General features: G+C 40.0%; 3 protein-coding genes across 4 annotated transcripts in view; all 3 read right to left on the bottom strand.

Moving 5' to 3' along the window:
* Positions 1-248: 248 nt before the first annotated feature.
* Positions 249-2,221, bottom strand: RNASE6 (ribonuclease A family member 6). Of its 2 annotated transcripts, XM_039869825.1 has the most exons (3): positions 1,970-2,221; positions 1,490-1,549; positions 249-1,030 (listed from the first exon to the last, which is right to left on the bottom strand). In XM_039869825.1, exon 3 carries the CDS (start codon positions 1,023-1,025, stop codon positions 561-563), a length of 465 nt encoding a protein of 154 aa, XP_039725759.1. In that variant the 5' UTR covers positions 1,026-1,030; positions 1,490-1,549; positions 1,970-2,221; the 3' UTR covers positions 249-560. The 2 variants fall into 2 exon arrangements, with proteins under 2 accessions (XP_039725759.1, XP_039725758.1); XM_039869824.1 differs by lacking the exon at positions 1,490-1,549 and having other exon boundaries at positions 1,970-2,216.
* A 6,289-nt stretch (positions 2,222-8,510) lies between these two features.
* Positions 8,511-10,024, bottom strand: EDDM3B (epididymal protein 3B). The gene has a single exon (XM_039869893.1). It carries the CDS (start codon positions 9,216-9,218, stop codon positions 8,727-8,729), a length of 492 nt encoding a protein of 163 aa, XP_039725827.1. The 5' UTR covers positions 9,219-10,024; the 3' UTR covers positions 8,511-8,726.
* A 2,174-nt stretch (positions 10,025-12,198) lies between these two features.
* Positions 12,199-18,358, bottom strand: part of RNASE4 (ribonuclease A family member 4) — a 14,633-nt gene continuing 8,473 nt past the window's right edge. Inside the window, 2 exon segments of the mRNA XM_039869823.1 lie at positions 12,199-13,144; positions 13,147-13,466. Of these exon segments, the coding sequence (XP_039725757.1) occupies positions 13,001-13,144; positions 13,147-13,449 (447 nt within the window). The 5' untranslated portion in view covers positions 13,450-13,466 and the 3' untranslated portion in view covers positions 12,199-13,000.

The following is an 18,358-nucleotide window of genomic DNA, read 5'->3' as shown; positions in this document are numbered from 1 at the left end:
GCCACTTTTTGAGTCTCATATCTTTCTGGGGTTTCCATATAGAATTAAAATATTTTTCTCCTATTAATTTGTCTTTTTATTACAGAGGGATTCTCAGCCAAAAACTTAGAAGGATAAAGGAAAAAATATTTTTCTTACCCTGCACCTAAGGCCAAGATAGTTCTCCTTGGAATACTGGCAAAAGCAGCTAGATCTCTCTAGCCTAGCAATGGTGTGAAAGGGATCTCAAACACTCATATACTCATTAGAATGCAGCAGAAAATGGTTTTATTGCTGTGAACACAGTGCAACAAAGCTTGGCAGAAGTTCCGAGATTAAAAATATGGAGGTCTGAACCCTTCTTTGTCCTCTTCCCTATTGTCTTTCTTTGAAACACATAGAGCTCCAAAGCAGAAAAGAATCTTTTTGTTCCAACTCTGGTCTGGGGTATCCTTGGCACTCTAATTCTCCAAATACCATCCTTTCTTCTATGGGAACCAGGGAAATCAATGAAAGAAAAGTACAGGCAGAAGAGCTCATAAGAGAACCTGTACCAAGTGAGAGGAAAAGTGATGGAAACTTTAAATAACTTTATCTAAGTGTACAGGAACCAACTGATAGGGAGGGTCACCCTTTTGAGGGGGGTCACAGGCAATAATGAAGAACTTGGTCTGGTTAGCCTCTTTGTAGCGGCAGGCAGGATACGTCCCTCCAGTGAGATTGCAGTTGGTCATATACACACGCTTTGTACTCTGGTGGCAATTCTTCCGACCATTCTTGCAGAAGATGTTAGGTGACATACAGGCAATAGCCACGTTCTGGAAGGAGTCGTGCAGAAAGGTGTTTTGAGGCTTACAGACCTGAGTATAAGTATTGACACCACTCATTGCCGTGTCGCATTGAAGATAGAGTGGCTGTATATGCTGAATTTTAAACCAGCGAGCCTTGGTGAGATTCCTAGGCAAAGCATAAAGTGGACACATTGGTCCCCATAGTCCCAGCAGCAATAGGAGAAGAAATAAACGTTCCAGGAGATCAAGCACCATCTTTTCTGTGTAGGAAGAGGGAAGATAATGGTAGTAATAGAAGCAATAAGAGAAAAATTATTATCTATAACTGTTTAGTTTTTTTTATTGTGCCTTTTAAAATTTCATAGCTCTTTTTTTCTATCTTCTTTCTCACTCAAGTCTCACAATTCTGTGATGAACCTGAAGCCCAGTGAGGACAAATATGAAGTAAGAATAATTAATGTAGAGAGGAGATAAGAGAATTAAAAATGTTAATCGAGCCACAATCAGAGACTGCAATATGCTGGTCAGCCCTTCAGCCAGGCCAGGAGGACACCTTCAGAAAGAAGGAATATTTCTACTGGGATTGCTAACAATCTATTCCCCACACCAGTGAAGGGAAAACAGGAACCAAGAGTCATTCCCTATGGCTAAAACCATGGGGAACCTATGGATTAAAGGCTGGGAACTGCCAGCAGTACTTTCACTTTACATATTCTTACCTTTTCTGGCTACATATTCTTATCTTCCTCACTGTAGGTTCATATCAAAGGAAATGGGAACTAAAGAATGACATATGAATTGAATTCTCTGAACACTCAGGGTCCCTCTCAGTGCCTTTACTCTGTCTGTGGAGGATTACCCCTTTTCTAACAAACTTTCCTTTTGACTCTAACTTTGGTGTGTTTGTGTGTTGAATTCTTTCCACACTCTCTGCCAAAGGACTCTCTTCTCTTGGTTCAGGGCTTGGTTTCCCCACTACTCGGGGAAATTTGCCCTGTCCTGCATCAAGAAGACTTTTCCTGTGATTGGCAGATTCCAACCTTCTCTTTATTCTGTACTTGTGCGTTTGATGGCTCCCATGTCAGAAATCTTTGTTTCTTCCCTCTTACCTTCTGAAATATCTATTCTCCATTGATTTGACCTGGACTTCCCAGCCATCTTCACTGTTCTAGTCTCCCCAGCCCTGATTCATCTCTTACCAGGTCTCCACACTGGTGCTCCGCTGAGAACAGAGGCAGTAGTTAGTTATAGGCTGAGACTTTTGTGGGCTGTTACTCTTCTAGGCAAGCCAGAGCTGTCTGCTTGCTGCAAAGGAAGAATTCTGAGACCTGAAGAAAGAAAAATGTAGGGCTTGCAAGATGATCCTCTTGTGCACAGTGTGAATGAGATGCTTAGACCTTCAAACTTGCAGTTTAAAATAGTATCAATATCACTGTAGAAACAGGAAGAGTAAGCTTACATAAAGAGTGTGACTCAAAACTCAATTTTGAGGAACTGATCACTTCCTGATATGGGTTGGACACTTCCTTCCTGAGCTGAAGCATCAGTTTTCTGAAGCTCTATTGATGCAAGACAGGGAAAATGCCCTGGAGTGGGGACTCAAGTTCTGCACCAAGAGAAGGAGAGTTCTTGACTGCGCAAAGGAAAGAATTCAAGCGCCCGCCAGAGTTAGAGTCAAAATGAAAGTTTATTAGAGAAGGAACAGACAGAGACGTGGTCTCCTCTCAAAGACAGAATGAGGGAGATGGAACGGGACTGAGAGGGACAATGAGAGGCTCCAATTATCTATAGTACAAAAATGATGTCTGTTTATAGCCAAGTTGCAGGATACAAGGTTAATATACCAAAATCAACTGCTTTCTTATATACCAGCAATGAACAATTGGAATTTGAAATTTAAAACACACATACACAAACATTTAGGTTAGCACCAAAATATATACAAAATCCACATGAGGAAAGCTATCAAACTCTGATGAAATAAACCAGAGGATCTAAATAAATAGAGAGATATTCTATGTTCATGCTGAAAGAAACCAGAATGTGTCACTCCAAAATATGGGTCTTTGACATAAAAATTATTTTGCACCGAAGGCAATTAAGAATCAGTAAATGCAGAAAAAGCTCCTCCTTTTTAGCCTCTAAGCAGGAAATAAATTCTCCTTTTACCAAAGACAGACTCTTAACAGCCCAGAGAGGGCTCCAGAGTAGTCTGCAAACAAACCTTGTTAAACTAACACTTATCTTCCTAGTTACTTTTTTAAAAAACCATTTACTACCAGTAGACCAAAATCCTGTCTTGTCAGTTCTTCACAAATTTGTTTCTTTGTCTAAAAGATATTGTTGCGATCCCAAAGCCAATGTGCTCAGCACATCAAATATTTAATATTGAATAGATCAGAGTTTGGAACAGGGAAAGGTTTTATTTATCAAAATGGCACCATATTAGAAGATTGGAGACTTCTAGTTTTTTCAAATCCATCTTAAGAAAGTACAGAGTTCAACCATCTATCACAAGAAAAAGGAGTAGGTGTAGGGGAAGAGGTAGATGAGATATCTAGACAATCAGGTACCCACAGGGTTCCAAGGAGGAGCAGCAAAATCTTCTGTTCTTAGTAAGTTTTTAACTCCTGCTGATCTAAGCTGGTCCTGAGATTTCTGTAAATCTTTGATGAACAGTTACAGCTTTGTATATCTTTTCCCACCTATTCAAGAGACTTTTTTACCTCTAGCCAATTAGCATGTCTACAATAGAAACTGTTTGCCTGAAGGCCCGGGGAGATATGCAGGCTTGAATTTACAGTCAGCATCAGATGGAAGAGAAGCAGAAACACTGCATCTGGTTACAGTATAAAAGCTTCCTGCTCAGTTCTTTGCGTCTGCATTCTCTCCTGAAGACTCTCATGTACATGTAAAAATTTAATAGAATTTGTATGTTTTTTCTCTATTGATCTTGTCAGTTTAATTTTTAGAACCAGCTAGGGACCCAAAGAGGGTCAAAGAAAACTTTTTCCTCCTCTACAATGCATAGGAAAAATCTAGGTTCAGTACCAAAATCTTTTAGCACAAATGATGCCATTTGGGGCCTAATTTTTTTTTCTTTAACAATATCAAACCTAGATTTAATACCTGATCTAAACGCAGTGTCAACCTCTCCCAGAAACATAATCTTAATCAACCATTATGAAATTTTCTGGTCAAGCACCAGTAAGGTAGGTAATCTTTTGAGTAGGCCCTCTCCTAGAAAAATGAGGCAAACTACATAATAAAAAAAACTTCCCTTTCTGATTCTCCAAAGAAAAGCTGTTCTGGCCCCAAAGTAATTCTTTCTTTTCTTTCATTAATAGCTTCCTTGCCCACCCTGCTTTCTATAAAACCTTTAATTTTATATAACACCTCAGAGAGCCATTCTAGTTGCTATATGGGATGCTGCCTGATTGATGAATTGCTTAATAAAGCCAATTAGATGTTCAAATTTACTTGGTTGAATTTTGTTTTCTAACTGATAGGAGAGATCACCATGGACTAGAGCCTATAGGCTTCTCAACGGCTGCGGACTAAACTGGAATATAAATATAGGAAAGACTGTCACAAAGTAGCAACAGGTGGCTGGAATGTGTATGGTATATTCCGGTGAGACTGCATAGTGACTTGGCCCCAGGGTAGAAGGAATGCCAAATAAGCTGACCACAAGAATGCCATCACCCCATCACCCCCTATGCAAAAATGCAGAAGTAGTTGATTATTGCCTCCCTTCCAAGCACTTACTCCATTACAGATGTGGAAACCACTGTTTCTCATTCCGGTAAAGAAAATCCACCATTACTAGGAGCATGCTTTGTCCCCGGGTTATAAAAGCAGCCAAGCAGAGACAGCCCCCAGGTCAGTCACAAAGGAGAGGAAGATTCTCCTTTGTGTTCCCTCCCTTGTGCTGGAGCATAAATTTAAAATTTAAAATTTTAAAAATTTAATCCTTGCACTACTACTTGAGATTCAGACCCCGAGGACAGTGTAGGGGAGGGGAAAAAATCTTTTCCTTTTATCCTTCTAGGTGCTTAACAAGGGCCTCTGTAACAAAAGGCAGATTAACAAGGGAAAAACAAACCGAAGTTGTTAGTATAAATATCATATTAATATGGGAGAAACTCAGGGATGAGTAACTCAAAGAGGTGGCTAGAACTTGGACTTACACACCATTTATAGCTGAAACAAAAGAAGAAGCAGATAGGGGAGGCAAGTTATAGAAAAATGACTAGAAAAAGCATAGTATATTAGTGTAAGTTTTGTTATGCAGATGTAATACTTTGCCTTCTCCATTAATAAGAGCTTCTTGTGACTTAGAGTTATCTTTTCCTTTCTAGTACAAAGAGGAATACAACCTTTCAAATTGACGTTTCCTTTGTAACTGTAAATTTGCCCTACAAAAGTGTCGACATAAGAAACATCCAAAACTGTAGGAAGTTTTTGAGTTTATTTGAGCCAAACTGATGACATATGCTAGGGAGCAAGATCTCAGATGCTCTGGAGAATAACGGTTTTGCAGCTTTTATGCATTTGAAATTAAGAAGGGAAAGTAAGGAAGATTATACAGATATGGGAGAAAACAAGGTGAGGAATGGATTACATAGTTGTTAACAAGATTATGTGCTCTCTTGAGGGTGGTTAAGGCTTTTTTCAAAGGTGTGTTAACCAAGATATATGAAACAATGTAAAGGGCTTGCTTAAGGGAAAGATAAACCTTTTATCACTCACCCTGACCTACCCAGTTAGGAATTTATGATCAGATCATCCTGTGAAGTTACTTTCCATGGAACCTCTTTTTTTCATCCACGAAAGGATAATATCTATTCTGCTTTCAGAGCTTCTCTTTTGTCTGTTGTTTCTTAAAATCATCCTTATGCCAAAGAGGCGTACTTTAGAGTGATATATTCTGGTCTCCTACAAGAGAGTCCAGTTAGCTTAGCTTGGCTCTCATGACCATCACGTGGCTCAGCAGAGGAGCTTGGGTACCTTGATGGACAGCCTCACCAATGCTTCGCCCAGAAAGAGAAAAAATGGTTCCCTAAGGGAAGTGAATATACAGCCATCTACATGGGGGAAGTGGATATGAGAAAGCCCAAGCAACGACAGAAAGTTATTTATACTAAATGCATTTAAATATATTTTCTTCCTATACTGTTTTTTGTTTTGTTTTGTTTTTTTACAATTTTTCCCTTGATCCCTGCTGCAACACCCCCCCCACCTCTACTCCCACCATGACCTAAGGATGTTGCTGCTTTCTCCCTTGTGCTGGCTGGAAAATTACTGTTTGGCTATCGCCCATGGGAACATATGCTCTAACAATAAGCTTTCCGCTTCTGTACTCCCCGCTTGCACAACCGACCTGTGGGTTGACAGTTAGTAAGAAGAAGAAAAATAGGCTTGTGTGTTCAAACAGGATGAAGAATAGGGGTTTAGGGCTTAAAAACCCTGTACCTCTACATTTCAGGGCTGCTTAATTTGAGGTCTACATACCCCTGGCAGACCCAGCTGGCTGAATAAAGAGTGTGTTTCCTATAACTCACTGATTTCTGGTGGTCCGTGTGTCTATCAGGGGCTGATGGCTACAACATCTGAAGGCGGGGCATCTCCTCCTACACGGTGGCGGCATGCACCTGAGGCCTGGGGCACCCGGGGTATGGTCCGTGGCTCCAAATGGGGCGCGAACCCAGGACCTTCTGCGTGTACAGCAGACATGCTAACCACTACACTATGCAGCCACCCCCATTCTTGTACTGTTTCGAATCACCATATTTTAATCCTTTAATAAAAGCAACTTTTAAAGAGTTTTTTAAATGAGTTACGTGTGTCAGAGCCAAGCTCATTGTGTCGACTATGCCAAGTATCAGCAGTATTGCTGATCGAGAAGGGAAAGTTCAATGGTGAGAGGCCCAGCTGGAAGAATGCACAAGAGGCCGACATGAGAATGAAACGGCAGGCAACAACTTTATTGTGCAGAGCACACTTCTGTTGGGAAGTGCAGCTCTATTGGAGGGAGCACAGTATTCTTCTGCTCCCCTTTCTTGTGTTTCCCTTCTGCTCTTCAGGGGACCGCATGCCTCCACACATAGCAGAGTACAATAACGACCTTCAGCCACACATGCATGATACAATAAGCTGAATTATGTTTACGTATTTTAGGTGCAGGTGCTCAACTACACTTATGCTAAATCAGGGGCCCTATCCCTAGCCGCGGGCCTGGATCACAGCCAGACCTTGGGCCAGTCAGGCCTGGAAAACTTATATAGGAGACCAGAATAGACCACCCTAAAATATGAATATTTGATCCCAAAATATGTTACTACATTTCGAAGCAGCATTTATCAAGTGAGAAAAACAATTGGCATTATTCATATATAAATTGATTACTGATGAAGAACAAATGGTTTAACACTAACCTCTTATGAGTTTGATGGGTATAGGTCATCATCTCCCAGGTACACTGAAAAATTGCAAAGTTGAGGAGCTGCCCTTGGAACATGATGAACAAGCGAGGCTCATTGGCTACTCATTGAGGCCTGGATTCTAGGAAGGTGAGCAGTCACCTAATTCAACATGTTGACACTGTGGCCTTTTCTCTAATCATTTCAAGGCTGGAGTCATTCAACAATGCAGGGTTCTGAAGAACACAAGGTACTGCACTTTAATGTTTGTTATTTTTCCTCTCCATACCTGCCCTAGGCAAAATTATATGAAGCGAACATTCCTCTTACTGTGGATCTCTCTCCCACACTTAGCAAACAGAATTCTAGTGGACTCTACTTACTTGTGTCTTCAACATTTCCTTCCTCTGTTTCACACACACACAAAAATTTAAATCTTAAGACCCATTCTTAAGAAGCATTGCATTTTAAAGTCCTCTAACCCCACCCTATTTCTCTGTTAAGTAAAAATGATTATTATCAGATAAACTCAATTGTGCTAATATCTTCTATGTAGCATATTATTTTTCAGGAACCATAATGCCCTAACCCATCTAAAATGCATTAGCCTCCTCAGAGACATTCTTAACAAATGAGTCCAGTAAAGACCTCTGTTATTCTATGGCTAATGAAGAAGGTCCTTTATAATCCTGGGAATAGCTTTCATACAGATGACAGCCTACGGTATTTTTATATTAGAAATCTCTATCTTCTGGAGCCAGGGAGAGGAGATGATTGACGGGCACTTGTAATGTTGGTTTTATCAATGTCAAAATTAAAGTACAAAGCCAAAGGATAGGAAAGGAAGAAAAGCAATGTTGAATGAGTATCTACTTTGAGCCAGAACCATGCTACAAGTTTTATATCCAATCACCTCTGGCTGCATCACCCAATCTAGGTAGAACTCAGCATGTCAACACCATCAATGCCTAGGTCACAACTATTCCCCAGCTTAGCACATAAACATTTACACTCTCATCATACATATAAACATATTACACACATATAACACACACCTTAAACCTACACACAGCACAAATCACATCCAAGCATAATCTGTATCACACACACCTCTAACAATTATACCAATCACACAACACATAATCTGCACATATAACATTATAAATATCACACACAGTGGAATGATGTAATTTATTCAGGAAACTGAAGATCATTTAGCTTGGGTAGGTATAAGGAGTCAATATCAGGAAAGTCCTCGGGATAGTTAAAAAGAGATGCCATATGAGCTGAATCTTAGGAAAAAAAAAATAGATGTAAATCAGGTAAACAAAGACATAAGGGTATTCCAGGCAGAGAACAAACACAGGCAAATTTATGATATCAAGAATCCATGTGATACATAACTCTAAGCAGCTGGAAAACATTGGCACATAAATGCAAAGTTGGGAGCAGCAAGGGCTATTGATGTAGGCAGGGGCCACCATTTGGGAAGCACCGAACACTCTACTAAAACGTGGGGGTAGGGGTAGACTTTCTAGCTGCTGATACCTTCTAACAATCGGATGTCCTCTATGCTATCAACAAACCCACTCATGCCACAATGGAATTCAATGTAGCTGTAGCTCCTCTGCTCTTTATAGCTCTTTTTGTTATTTGCCAGGTCACATTTGAGTATTTTGAAGGGATACGGGGCCCATATATATACATTTCTGTAGCGATCTCTCCAGTTCCTGATGCATATATGCTCAATTTGGTGCCATAAGGTATAGATGAAGATGTGATAGTTCTTGTCTTTTGGAGCTTCTCTTTCCCTCATGAGATTATTGCATCTATAGTCACCGAATTCCCAGCTTGTACTCAGGTGGTGCTGTTTCATGAATTCCCTCCAGGAAAGGTTCTGGCTGTCTGCAAGGAGCCCGCATAGGGGAAACAGCAGGACCAAGAGAGGGCCTAAGGTTTTTAGCGAAGATGACATCTCAGTCACCAGAGCCACCTGTGGGTCTACTGGGAGGAGAGAGGAAAGCATTATTGCAACACTGCCCTAAGAGCTGAGCTCCACCTTAAAACTCCTTTCTCTGCTAATACAGACATGTAGGCCCAATATTACTGCTTGGTTCCTAGACTAGATTAGTCTCATTGGACAATAAAACTTATAAGTACTGAAAATGTGCTAAAGCCTGCGTGAGACAAGCACAAAATTGAAAGAAATAGGTGAAGTTTATTTTGAGAATTCCAAACATCTCCTGTCTAACCTCTCTTCCACCCAAACTGAGGCACCAATCACCCTCTAGCTAGCTCTGTTTTACAGTCCAGATTGGTTCTCAGAAGGGTATGTGTTCAAAAGAGAATAGTATTTTAAGCTTTATGTCTATGAAGTAGAAAGGGTTGTCACCCTTTAAGGGAATGTAGAAGGTAAGTAAAGACTTGAGAGATATTTTCCAAGTAGAAAGGCTTTGGTTCCCTGAAATTCCAGGCTGCAATTAAACAACTGACTCTGCAGATGGTGCTTATTTAATCTTGACTTCCTTATAACACTTCCCCAAAGCCTGTGTGAAACATGTTATTACTTCTGACTACCCACTTCCCTTTTCAGAGGTCATTTCCCTAATTATCATCATGATAAATAATCTTCATTTGTCCTTAAGAATGTTATCATAAAAGGAACTCCAGTTTTGAAATATTGTTCTAATCAATTAAGTATCAAGACTGAAACTACCCTCACAGGAACTACGTTGGTCAAAATCAGGGCCTAGAGATGTTTGAAAAGGTTTCGTCTTTAAACCAGCTCTCTGTCCTCAGTTACCACGAGGAGGTCCCTATAGAACCTCTAACCTTGTAACAGAGTGAAATGCTCTCTCTCCCTACTTGACACAGGCTAATAGCTCCTATAGCAAATCTATAGATTTGCTATTTAACTAGAGGAACTCTGCTTGAGGCTTGAGTTATTTTGCGTGAACATCAGCCTTTTGTCAGAAGGGCCCTCCCCTGAGGAGGTTGGAAGTGTGTACAGAATAGTGACTTTATAGAAGATTTACAGGAGCATCAGGGCTGACTCAGATCAGCAGAGGTCAACAAAAAGATTCCGAGATTTCACAGTCTTCCTAGGTACCTAGCTATCTAGAGCTTTCATCTACCTCTTGCCCCACTTCTCCTCCCTTCCCTGGACATAAAGGACGCTGGACTTTGGGGCGCTCTTAAGATGGATTTGAGGAACTATTGAGAGCTCCCATCTTCTCAATTGGCGCCTTCTCAATCAATAAACCTTTCCTTACTTCAAACTCTGATCTACTGAATAATAGCATTTTGAAGCATAGGGCACACAGACCTTGAATCAGTAGCAACTTGATTCTTAGGTCTCTCAGCACTGATGTCCTCAAATAGGCCTATTATAATAATAGCTCCTTCGCAGACCTGTGAAAGTTTAATGAGATTTGGGTGAGAGCACTTCTGAGAATGTCGGGCACAGAACAAGGAACAGGCACTTTCTCTTTGGTGGCCCCCTATCCCTGGCTCAAATTGGCCTAATTAGGATTAAAAGACTAGGATTCAAGCTGCTTCAGTGTATTATGCTTAGAAAGGTTGGGAGAAAAAGGGAGGATGTATCAGTGAGATTAATGCTGAGTTGAATTCAGGTCTTTGCTTCTTATAAGTTGGATCACTTTCCATTCTTAAGTCTACCTTCTAGAAATGCAATCATGCCTCTTCTAGTGTTTCTGGGCCTTTTCTCGCAAGCATCCTTAGCACCAACCCTTCTAACTCTAACTCACCTTATTCAGATCCAATACTCACGTCACTTGTAATAGTAGGGATCAGTACCTTGATCTAAAGAGTAGAGGTTCTGTGTCCTTCCTCTGTTTGCAGCACCAAGAAGTCTTGCAGCAGTGAATAAAGGAATAGGTGTGGGAGGTACAGATGGTGGTGAGGGGAGGTACACATGGTGGTGAGGGAGAGGGGACAGCCTTAGTATGTGAACCTGTTTCTTTATCTTCTCATCTAGAACAGTTGGGTTCACTCTGAGAATAGCCCGAAGCCAAGGTGTCAGACATCAAAGACTGACTTCTGGGTACAAAGAAATCATAAGGCCCTGGGGACAGATGTTAGAGAACAAAATTCAAACAAGTAAGTTTGAAGATCTAAGTGGCTTTATTAAGTAATTCATGAATATGGTAGCATCCCATCTAGCCACTAGAAGGGTGCTCAGAAGAGCTGAACAAAATGGAAGATTTTTATAGGCAGAAATAGGGTGGGACTAAGAAGTTAAAAGAGTGGATTATTTCAAGCAAAAACAACTTCTCTTAGGGAAAGGCAGGGGATCTAACTAGGCGGATTACCTCAGATCAGGAAATTCCAGACTGATTGGTTTAAAATTCCACTTGTGGGAGAAGCTAAAAATTTTATTTATGATTTCTCATACTTGCGATTTTTTTGACTTTCAGGTGGTGTGAAAGCCATGTGCAATCAGTAGAAACTGGCTGGGCTAAGCTATGGTGTTCAGTAGTGTTAAAAAAAGAAACAACAGTACAAAATGGAGTCACTTTTGGTGACTATATTAGCTTGATTGTCGTAATTATTTCATAATGCATAGATATATATATATATTAAATAATGTTGTACATCTTAAATACAAACAATATATATCTGCTGTAATTCAAGTATTTTCAATTTAATCCTTTCATGCACATGTGCACACACACATTCACAAACATACCTTCCTTCTTTAGCTGCTAGTGTCTTCATACATCTCTGTTCCCAATTTGTTTCTAAACATTCAAAGGGAGAAGGGAGGGGTGTGAGTACTGCCTTTGAGAGAAATCATTCCCTTTAGAGTAAATTTAGAGACAGTTTCTGTGATGTGGTCATCCATCTAATAGGCTTTAGTCTTGGCCCAGTTTATGAGGATATTAAGGTATATGCATGTTATAAACTAGAGAAGAATGAAAAGAGGACAGAAGAAAATAAATAATCCCCCATGCAAGAACCATAGCACAGTCTTCACAGATACCTGCAGTTTGAGTTCTTTATTATAAGGAAAACATGAACAATCTTTCAGTCAGGAAGAGTGAGTGAGTCTTAATGATCCAGTACATTGTTAATACTCTGGCTTCCTATGGTGATTCGAAAGTTTGGGAAGAGTAAAAGAGAATTCTTTGTATCATTTCTTGATCTTAGTAGATCCAAACATAACACACTTGCCAAATTATACAGATAGAGCTCCCATTTTGCCAGTATATATTTCCAAGTTTTTAATGCTTCCCCCAACAGCTGACCTTTGGGAATAACAAAAAGCAGATCCTTTTAAAACACTCCTTGTGATGAAATAGAAAAAGCCTTGAATTAATAGCCAGTTAAAGTGGATTTTTGTCTCAGCTTCTCCACTAACTTCATGGTCTTCAGCAAATCCCTTAACTTTGGGCTCCTATGTATAACAACATCAGTATCACAAGGGTGCTGTAGTAGTAAAATGAAATAACTGAGATGAAAGAATTTTGAAATGCTTGAAATGCTATATATATATATATATGCATATATATACGCACACACACATATATATATATAATGCTATATATATGTAAAATGACTAAATTGCAGAGGTGAGAATCTGAGGGAACTAAGCTGACCAGTAATATAAAAGGAAGCAGAAGAATTTACAGAAAAGTTTATTACAGAAAACGAAATGGGTTATATAGAGGAGAAAAAAAATAAGCAGAGGAGACAACCTGGTACTGCTCAAATGCATTCATTACTCATTGTTATTCAAGCAGTAAGTTAAAGGCCGACCATGGGGCCATAACCCTTGCAGGGTGGCATCTATCTGGCAAAGTGCATAGGCAGCGCCGGATTACCGTCACGGGCAATGACAACCTGTCTAGTACCAGTCATGGCCCGATATCTGCACTTGGGGGCCTTGGAACCTGCTATCAGCCTGCAGTCTGTGGCATTCACTACACTCCACTCTCATGGCAGTTCATCTCACCAGTCCTGCACTGGATATTGGTGGTGCTGCAGATATTAATAATTTTCCAGATGTCCTCATGGATGAAGGTGTTGAAGTACTTGCAATAACGCGAAGTCATCTTCCGTCTTTGCATCAACAAGTTGCAGTAGCTTTCATTGCGATTTGTCACCTTAGAGTCCACATGTTGCCGCAAGAATCGTTGGTACATGTGATCCTGGCCATAGGAGGGCTGCAGCAGCCCCAGCCCCAGGAGGGTCAGCAACAAGAGCAGAAGCAATGAAAGGATCCTCTGGAGAGCCATCACTACCTTGGAGGTGCCTAGAGAGAAACAAAGGGGCAGGAAAAAGGAAGGTAACAATTGGGCACCAGAGAGAGGTGTTCAGAATGGCAAGCTAATACTTCCTCGACTCTATAGTGTCCTCGTTTTTCCTTGTTATATGTACCATCTCCCTACTCTTCTCTGCTCACAAATTCTCTCGACACTGCTTCCCCAAGAGTGAACAGTTTTTAAACACAATCTTCTCTGAAAGCAAGAGCCTTTCTCTTGTATAGAGAAGTTGCTGTAGCCAGTACAATGACTCAGGGTAGAGACTGACTGGGTGGCTGTGGGAGTACATTTGGCCTGGATGGTCGGGGTGTGAAAAGGGAGAAAAGGCCGATCTAAATAAAGCTGGAAACGTCTGTCTCTTGAGGGAATTCTCTAGTCATATGCTCTTTAGATTGTTTGGCTCCCTGAAGGCTCTGATTCCCAAGAGTTTGGATAGACTCAAGATATCTCGAAGAAAATTTATGAACTGATTTTTATTCCTGACATCTGGGAATTGAGGAATGTGCATAAAAAAGCATAGAGTAACGTTTAGGTTTAGCCTTTCCGCTCAACGTGTCTTTTTTTTAATTAAAAATTTTTTTTAGGTAATAAAATGTTCTAAAATTGAAAAAAAATTTTCTTCAATTATAGTTGACATATAATATTGTATCAATTTCAGGTATACAAAATAGTGATTAGACTTTTAGGTACCTTATGAAGTGATCACCCCAATAAGTCTAGTACCCATCTGGCACCGTACATAGTTATTACGATATTATTGAGTATATTCCCTATGCTGTAATTTTACATCCCTGTGACTATTTCTATAACTGGCAATTTGTATTTCTTTTTTTCTTTTAATTTTAAGATATTTTATTTTTAAAACAGTTCACGACACTAAGCTCCTGGCCCATTCAATTTGTATTTCTTAATTCCTTCACCTTTTTCACACATGTGGCTATTCTTCTAATGGTATTAGAATCAGGCCCTTTTGGAAATCTTGTTAATACTATTAAAAAAAGGTCAAAAACAGATTATCTAGCCACAGTGCTTTCAAGAGAGTAAATATTGGTTGAATGAACTAATAAATAAAATGAGCGAGCTAATGAACAAATAAAACGAAGTGGGTATAGAGAACGAAAGTGTTTTCCAGGCTTGTGGAACTGACTGATAAGAAAAGCTAAAAAACATTTCAAATATAAATCTAAACAGCACAATCACCACAAAAGAGGACTTGCATGGCATCCTTCTCCTTGCTGTTTCTATGCACAAAAAACTAAAAAACTAGGCCCTGGTGATACATTCCATTCTCATGCATATATTCTTTTTTAAAAAAAATTATTTATTTTAATTAGTTTCAAGTATACAGTACATTGGTTAGACATCTATATAGTTTGTAAAACGATCCCAATTGCTCCCTCCATCCCCTGACCCACTACCTAGCCAACGTATTAATGCTAACTGCATTCTCTATGCCATGCTCCCCATCCCCATGACCTTGTATCAACTACTAATTTGTACTTCTTTAACCCTTCACGCCATTCTCCCAGACCCCAAACCCCTCTTCTCTGTCCGTCACCAAATTGTCCACTATATATGTGTTTGTTTTTGATCAGTTTGTTCTTTTTATTCCTTAGATTCTGCATATAAGTGAAATCATATAGTGTTTATCTTTCTGTCTGATTTAAATACCTTCTAGGTCCATCAAACCAATATCTTTTTCCATCCCTTTCCTTTTAGTCTGTGTGTCTTTTAATTTGAAGTGAGTCTTTTGTATTTTTTCTTCTTAAAGAAGTCCCTCCAACATTTCCTGTAATACTGGGTTGGTAGCGATAAATTCCTTTAGCTTATTTTTGTCTAGGAAGCCTTTTATCTGTCCTTCAACTCTAAATGATAGCTTTGTTGGATAAAGTATCCTGGATTTTCATCCTGTCAAATATTTTTTGCTAAGCCCTTCTGTCCTGCATAGTTTCTTTTGAGAAATCAGCTGCCAGTCTTCTGGGTGTTCCCTTATATGTAATTATGTTTTTCTATTGCTGCTTTTAATATTCTTTCTTTGTATTTAAACTTTGGCATTTTAATTATGATGAGTCTTGGTGTGGGCCTCTTTGAATCCCTGATTTTTGGAAATCTTTGAGCTTCCTGGGGTTTTATGTCCATTTCCTTCACCAGGTTAGGGAAGTTTTCCATCATTATTTCTTCAAATATCTCTTTAACATCTTGTTTTCCTTCAGGTACCCCTATGAGATGGATATTTTTACCTTTAATAGTGTCCCATGTGCTCCTTAAGTCTTGGTATCTTATCTCTTGTCATTCTGATTGTGTGTCCTTGGCTTTCCCATCCTCTATATAGGGCATTTGATCCATTTCTTTATTCATTTCATTTATTCCATTTAATATACTTCGCATCTCAGATAATGTGTTCTTCATTTCTGACTGGTTCCTTTTTATAATTTCCATTTCCATTTTCGTGTTTTTTATTTCTTTGTTGAAGTTCTCACTGAATTAATCTACACTTCCTATAAGTTCACTGTGCACCTTTATAATCAGTATTTTGAACTCTACATCAGTTAGATTGCTTGACTCCATTATTTCTGGATCTCTGTTCTGTTTTCTCATACGGTTTCTGCTTCTTTGTTTTCCCTTTTTGGCTACCTTTCTGTGTCTGTTTCTATGTACTAAACAAAGCTCCTAAGTCTCCCGATCTTATTAGTGTGGATTTGTGAAGTAGGTGTCTAGTGGCACAGTCCTGAGAGGGGTTCAGCTACAGGCCAAACTTAGCCCAAGTCTCTACCCCTCTGGGGCCACCTGTTCAGATTCAGCAAGCAATCCACAGATGCTGTGCTTATAGTTGCCTCAAAAGGCCACAGCAGAAACCGAGGCCAGCTGTCTCCAGTGAGAGTCTAGGCGCTGCTCAGCAAGGAGCACCTGTCTCGCTGAGGCTATACCTGGATGTGGCTTGGGTGGGGGCCCTGAGTTGGGGGAGGCGGGGTTTCAGGGAATCTTCTGGGTGGAGCAACCTCTGTTATCCAATTTGATGATGACAGGGCTAGGTGCTGAGTCTGGCATGTTGGTATGGGGGAGGGCTCAACAGGGAACAATGGATATCACCGGTACTTCTATACAGAGCAAGTTTCACCTCAGCCCTCACTTCAACAATGTCTCTCTGTAAATCCTCGGTGCCCCCTGTGCAAAGCAGAATTGGCACTGATGCTCAGAGCAAGCAGGTCCATCACCGCGAAAATCCACTCGCAGATGCGCCCCCTTTAAGAGGCTTCTAGGCAGCCTCCGTCTCACTCAGCCGCTGGAGACCCGGCAGTCCCATGTCCTTGCCCTGTCCTACCTTCTCTTGTTGCAGGGTGCTTTCTTGGACTTCTCCCTAATTGTATGGCTTATTCATCTAGATCCCATGCAATTTTCCCTTGCTGCTGCTTCTTGTTTCTGTCACAACTTTGATTTGTTTGCCAGAGAGATGAACAGAGCCTCTATTATCTATGCCGTTTTCCCCCCTCTCCATCATGCATCTATTCTTGATGCTCCTCTGTCTTGTCAATATCTGACGGATGGTGGTCTTCTCTAGTTGCAGAATCATTTTGTTGGCACTTTTGGCAGTGGAAAATAAACATATGTTGTACAGAGTTACAAAATAAACAAATACAAACCTCCCGAGCCACAACAAAGAAAGCATTGCCATGTAATTTCAGAGCATTGATTTTGCTGGCTGAGTAAAGAAATGAACCCAGACCTATCTGACTCTAAAATCTGCGCTCTTTCCTCAACGACCTACTTATTTCACTCCCCAAATTTCCAGCATATTAAAGACCTCTGTTTTCAGAGTTGCTTCTTTCTAGCAATAGTTTAATTGGGGTAGAACACGGTGAGAATCACTCACCAACACTAACTAGCCAGATGCTGCCATCTGGCTGTCATTCCTGGAATTGGCATGAACTCATGAACTGAATCTACTTGACCCTGGCAATGAGGCAGGGCTGACTCACTAGCACAAAGAAAAATTGTCTCTGATTCAAAAGGAAGTGATCAATCCAAAATAAAAAGGAAAACTTTTTTGAGAGTCAGATAGGCTCATTTCTACATGTGCAATCCAAAGGTTGGCTGCCGCTGACCTAGTTTGGTGTATATGGGTACCAATGTCCTTTATTTTCAAAGATTTTGCTTCATAATGGTAGATCACACCGAGTGACTGACACAGCTTATGAGAGACCTGCATATAAATATCAAACATAACTTCATTCTTTTGAATGCTACTTCCTATATTCACAGACTTTTGCCTGTGCACAGAAAGATAGAAAGCTCCATATTACATTCCAGTGTCAGCAGTTGTAGATATGAGATATGGAATTAGGAAGAGAGAGAAGCAAATGGGTTGTAGGAAGAATAGCAGTGAGAAATGATACTTGATTTACTCCTCACCCCAAGACAAATGAATACAAATTCCGAAGGTATAATTAGCACTTGGGAAATAGCTTCATCACAACAATGTACTTTGAGCTGTTTTCTTCAAACCTAATCTTTCATGGTTAATCTTGCACCTCTAATTTTGCACGATTCTACTTTTTCTCATCCTGTTTCTTTGTGTCCAAGTTAAGTGCTATCGCAATGCCTAGCACATGGTAAACTCTTAGTAAATGTTGGCAATTATCATTTTTACAATTTCCATTTTTCTTGGTTTCCTTTGCTTCCTTCAATCTGGATAAAATAATGAATAACTATACTAAGTTTTATGTATTATTGACCCTTCCCCTCCATTTTGTAGAGACCTGTATTCCCTCCAAATTAAAAGGTTGTTTTTTTAAGCTGAACTATTTTAGCCACTAGAATTTATGCTGTGTTCCTAGAGAAAAATTTCCCCTCCACATTGCATGGAATTGTCTTCCTTCAATGT

Source organism: Pteropus medius, unplaced genomic scaffold (assembly GCF_902729225.1).
Source record: "Pteropus medius unplaced genomic scaffold, Ma_sr-lr_union100, whole genome shotgun sequence".
Taxonomy (NCBI): Eukaryota; Metazoa; Chordata; class Mammalia; order Chiroptera; family Pteropodidae; genus Pteropus; species Pteropus medius.
The sequence above is the reverse complement of the archived record's forward strand: the minus strand, read 5'-3'. Positions and strand labels throughout refer to the sequence as shown.